At 37.5% G+C, this 4,934-nt stretch overlaps 1 protein-coding gene across 1 annotated transcript; it reads left to right on the forward strand.

Annotated features, from left to right (window-relative positions):
- Positions 1-3,960: 3,960 nt before the first annotated feature.
- On the forward strand, positions 3,961-4,567 carry LOC112921758 (U1 small nuclear ribonucleoprotein C-like). Its single transcript, XM_072733673.1, is given in 2 exon segments — positions 3,961-4,288; positions 4,291-4,567. Coding segments are annotated over 2 exon segments (441 nt in total). The 3' UTR covers positions 4,404-4,567.
- The last annotated feature ends 367 nt before the right edge of the window (positions 4,568-4,934 follow it).

Below are 4,934 nucleotides of genomic sequence, written 5' to 3' on the forward strand. Positions count from 1 at the left end.
GTGTGAAAAGCAGTTCTAATGATATCTTTAAAAATTCCTAGAATAAGAATTACTGGATAAATGAAATTCGTGTTTTAAGATTTTCAGTACATATTACCAAATTGTATACAAAATGTATACAAATTTGTACTCTCATATATGAGTCTCCACTTCCTCATACTTTAACCAACCTTTATAATTGTTATTAAATCCATTTTCTAATTCAATACTTGAAAAATTATATTATTAAAAAAATTTTAAGTTTATCTGAGTTTACCTTTAAAGGCCTACTAGTCAACATCCACTTTTTTCTCAATCAGCGTGGTTAATGAAAACTTATATGCTACATGTGAACATCACTTGGATCTTTAAATTACCACTTTTGTGCACGTCTTGTGACACTGGGGGGTATTGAAGCCCAGATAATCTTTTAATTGTCTATATCATTTTCCTATCTTCTACCATCAGAATGAAAGTCTTGAAATGCCTGGTCCCCAAAAGATATTATCATTTAGATGTGTGTGTGTGTGTGCGTGTGTGTGTGTGTGTGTGTGTGTGTTTTCAGTTATGACTCATGTCTTTGGAGATGAATAGCACTAGCTTCAGTAACCTAGGTGCTGATGAAACCTATTACATAATTTCCTATAGTGTGGATTGCGGTCAGCAGGGCAGGATTTCTCCTCTATTCCCTGCTTCAACTTCTTCCCACAAAATGCAGAGCTTTCTCCCTACCATTCTAGATGCTCCCACAACCAGATTCCACCTCCTTTGAATTTGTACCTGCTATGGGGGGGCGGGGGCAGGGGAAAACACTTCCCTTCCTACATGGCCTTGGTATGCCCAAGAGAGAATACCTCTGTTGCTACATCACACCGTTAAGGACCATGTAAGCAAGCTTCACGTAGCCCAGAGGGTGTTCTTTGGCAGATGTAGCTCTGGAAGTTGGCTTGGCTTCAAAAGAAAGAGGGCTTGGTCTATGCTGCGTAATTAGTAATTTCTAAATCAATACAAAGGGAAAGCCTCTCACAGGGGCAAGCTGCATTACAGCCTCAGAACAAGCTGAATGACTCATTTGGGTGTATGACATTATCTTGAACATTCTTGCGTGTGTTAACTTTATACCAGCTCAATTAAAAGCATTTAAATGATGGCATTTAAGCCAAAAACCACATATATAATATATATATATAAATATATAATATGTATATAATATATAATATATATATAATATTTTCATACATGAAGAAACTATCAGGTTGGAATAATCCAGAATTTGCATTGGCACAGCCCTTGTCTTCTATCTGAAATATGCCTTCTCAACTCAAATGGTGCTTCTTTTCATAAAATATAAGGGAGGAGTTGGTCACAATTTCCCATTTCCACATGGAACCCATGTTTCAGCATCTTTGATTCTTAGGAAATCACTCTGTAATTACCACAAATCTATTTTGCTGTAGTTTATCTCCTGGCTGTCACACCATCATGATTGAAAGAGTCAATCAAAATTACATGCAGACATCTAGAAAAGTGATCAACATCATAGGCACATACCCATACTCTAATCTACAGGAAAGCATCATGACTCATCGGCTCCTGTGGAAGAAATTTGGACTGGATAATCTTTCAATCCTTCCTACTTTAAGGTCTTGTGTCTTTAGACCTTCACGTTAATGTTGTGGGAAGAAATGAAAAAGTTGTCCCTACTCCATTTTCCCAAATCTTCTAAAAACCCTTCTGTATTGATGTCTGTCTTACATACAATGAAGTGCACAGATCTTAACCATTCAGTGTTTAAGCGTGACCCTAACCAAAATTAGAATATTACTAGTCCTCAAGAGATGCTCCTTTATATTCCTTTTTAGTCTCTATCTTCTCAAAGGCAATATCGATTTTATACTCAAACACCATAGACTAATTTTGCTCATTTTTAAGTGTTATATAATAATGGAATGATGAAATATACATTCCTGTGTGTCTAGCTTTTTTCATGCAATATTATCTCTGTGAGATTAATCTATATTGTTAAGAGTAGCAGTAGTTAGGGATCCCTGGGTGGCGCAGTGGTTTGGCGCTTGCCTTTGGCCCAGGGCGTGATCCTGGAGACCCGGGATCGAATCCCACATCAGGTTCCCGGTGCATGAAGCCTGCTTCTCCCTCTGCCTATGTCTCTGCCTCTCTCTCTCTCTCTCTCTCTCTCTGTGACTATCATAAATAAACAAATAAAAAAATTTAAAAAAAAAGTAGCAGTAGTTAGTTGTTCTTCATTTCTAATATTCCATTGTACAAACATACAACAGCTTATTTGTCCATTCTATGGATGGATATTTGGGTGGTTTCCAATTTTTTTACTGTCACGAATAAAACAACTATGAATATTCTTATATATGTTTTATTGCACATAAGCATGCATTTCTATTGGGTATATACAGCCAGGAGGGGAATTGTTATGCCATAGGGTCATATAGCTCAGAAGATACATATTTTCCAAAGTAGATTTACCAATTTACATAGCCACCAAAAATGTAAATTTCTATACTCTCACCAACAGTGGGTGGTGTTGTCCTTTCAATTTAATCCAATCTGATGTGATGTATCTCATTATGGGGTATATCTGCATTTTCTTGAAAACTAGTAGCTAAGGCTTTCACCTTTCTTTCTTTTTCTTTCTTTCTTTCTTTCTTTCTTTCTTTCTTTCTTTCTTATCATAACGGCCTCTATCATATATTAAATTTCCTTATACATTTATTCTTTTTTTTGAAATTTGTATCCCATTAATCTCAGCCTATTCGTGAATGAATATAACGCTATTTTAGTTTCTACTTTGTTCTATATGCCCCATACTGTACTTTTCATCTCTATGACTTATTAGTTTCTACGTCTTAATCCTCTTCACCTATTTTGCCCATGCCCCCCACCTCCTCTTAGGCAACCACCAGTTCTCTGTATTTAAGAATCTGTTTGTTTTTGTTTATTTTGTTTTTTAGATTCCACATATCATATGATATTTGTCTTTCTCTATCTGACTTTGCATAATATGTTTTAGTCCATCCATGTTGTCACAAATAGGAGGGTTTCATTCCTTTTTATGGATGAGTAATATTCCATTGTGTATGTGTGTGTGTGTGTGTGTGTGTGTGTATAAAAACACATATTTATTCATTTATCAATGGACACTTGGATTATATCCTATATTTGCACAAGATATATTCACCCCTGTGTTTACTGCAGCATTACAACTGCCAAGATATGGAAGAAGCCTAAGTGTTCTATTACTGCTTACATAACTCTAATCAGGCTTTTACATACATCAGTCCAGTGGAACTGATGTTGTCAAGTAACAAATGGCCTCCATGTTGGCGAATCACTTCTTAGTTCTTATCTCATCCTCTTGATCTCAAAACCACACGTCCCTTGTTTTCTTCCTACATTCTTTCTCTGTCTTTTATGTCAGAACAAATGCCCTGTTGAATTCAACTGTTCCCCTGACTCCAACCTCCTTATTTCCTTCTCCTACTTTGTTTCTCTATATTGATTATAACCATTTATAGTAGTATATGATACGCCAATATTTATTGTTTCACTCCCACTACAGTAAGAGATGAAAACTCCATGAAGCCAGGATTTTTGTCTCTTTTGTTCCCTGATATATTTCCTACACCTAGAACTGTCCCTGTTGTATAGCAAGAACTCAATAAATGATGAATAATTGAGTGATTGAATGAATGCAACAATAGGAGAAAAATGGCCAGAGTAGTGGGAAAATATATTCTGCCAAGAAATATTTAATGAATGACTACTACAGACATAGCCCTACTTGGACCTAGCACTCTAAACTTTATATGACTTGCAAACACCAGAGTTCACATTTTAAAGGCAGGTGCCCTTTATTTTATGAGTACCACATATGTAGGTAGAGAGGAAATCAAATCTTTGAAAACATTTGGCTTTGGGGATGGAGTGGCCAACGGCCTACAGAGCAACATGCCTAAGTTTTATTGTGACTACTGTGACACATACCTCACACATGACTCTCCATCTGTGAGAAAGACACACTGCAGTGGTAGGAAACACAAAGAGAATGTGAAAGACTACTATCAGAAATGGATGGAAGAGCAAGCTCAGAGCCTGATCGACAAAACAACCACTGCATTTCAACAAGGAAAGATACCTCCTACTCCATTCTCTGCTCCTCCTCCTGCAGGGACAATGATCCCACCTCCCCCCAGTCTCCCGGGTCCTCCTTGCCCTGGTATGATGCCAGTGATGGGCCCTCCTCCTCCTGGGATGATGCCAGTGGGACCTGCTCCTGGAAGCCACCTATGGGAGGCCATATGCCAATGATGCCTGGGGCCCCAATGATGAGACCTCCTGCTCGTCCCATGATGGTGCCCACTTGGCCAGGAATGACTCGACCAGACAGATAAGGAGAGACAGGAACCTCTTTATATTTATTTTATATTACTTGTTCTACTTCACCAGGAGATCATGGTGCTGTGACTCTGGGTGTTTTCTAACAGCATGACAAGGAAGATTTGCTTCCCCTTCCTATCAAAGAGAGAATAGTTTTTGCAGGGGAGTAGTGGGACAAAAAGAAAAGGCAATTTTCATTTGTATTGTGAAAATAAAATTGTCAACTGTTTTAGTTATATATAAAAAAAAAACATTTAGCTTTGTTTTTTTGTGGCAAGTGTCAAGATTTCTTAAAAGAAAGCATCCAAAATAATTTTGTAATCAGCTTACACTGTAATCTAAACAGAGGAAGGATGTGGTTTGGCACAAATCACTTCATCCACTTCTACCAGGAGCTTCCTCAGAACTCTACAACTGTTGAAATAGTAGCTAAGGTGTATCAGCTACCAATCTGGACTAAACTCTAGGTTACATAACAAAGGTAGTTAGTAAGCTTTCACTAAAATCTCTGTGTCCAGAGAAGACATTCAAACTGAAAATTAGCA

The sequence above is a fragment of the Vulpes vulpes genome, chromosome 13 (assembly GCF_048418805.1).
Source record: "Vulpes vulpes isolate BD-2025 chromosome 13, VulVul3, whole genome shotgun sequence".
NCBI lineage: Eukaryota > Metazoa > Chordata > Mammalia > Carnivora > Canidae > Vulpes > Vulpes vulpes.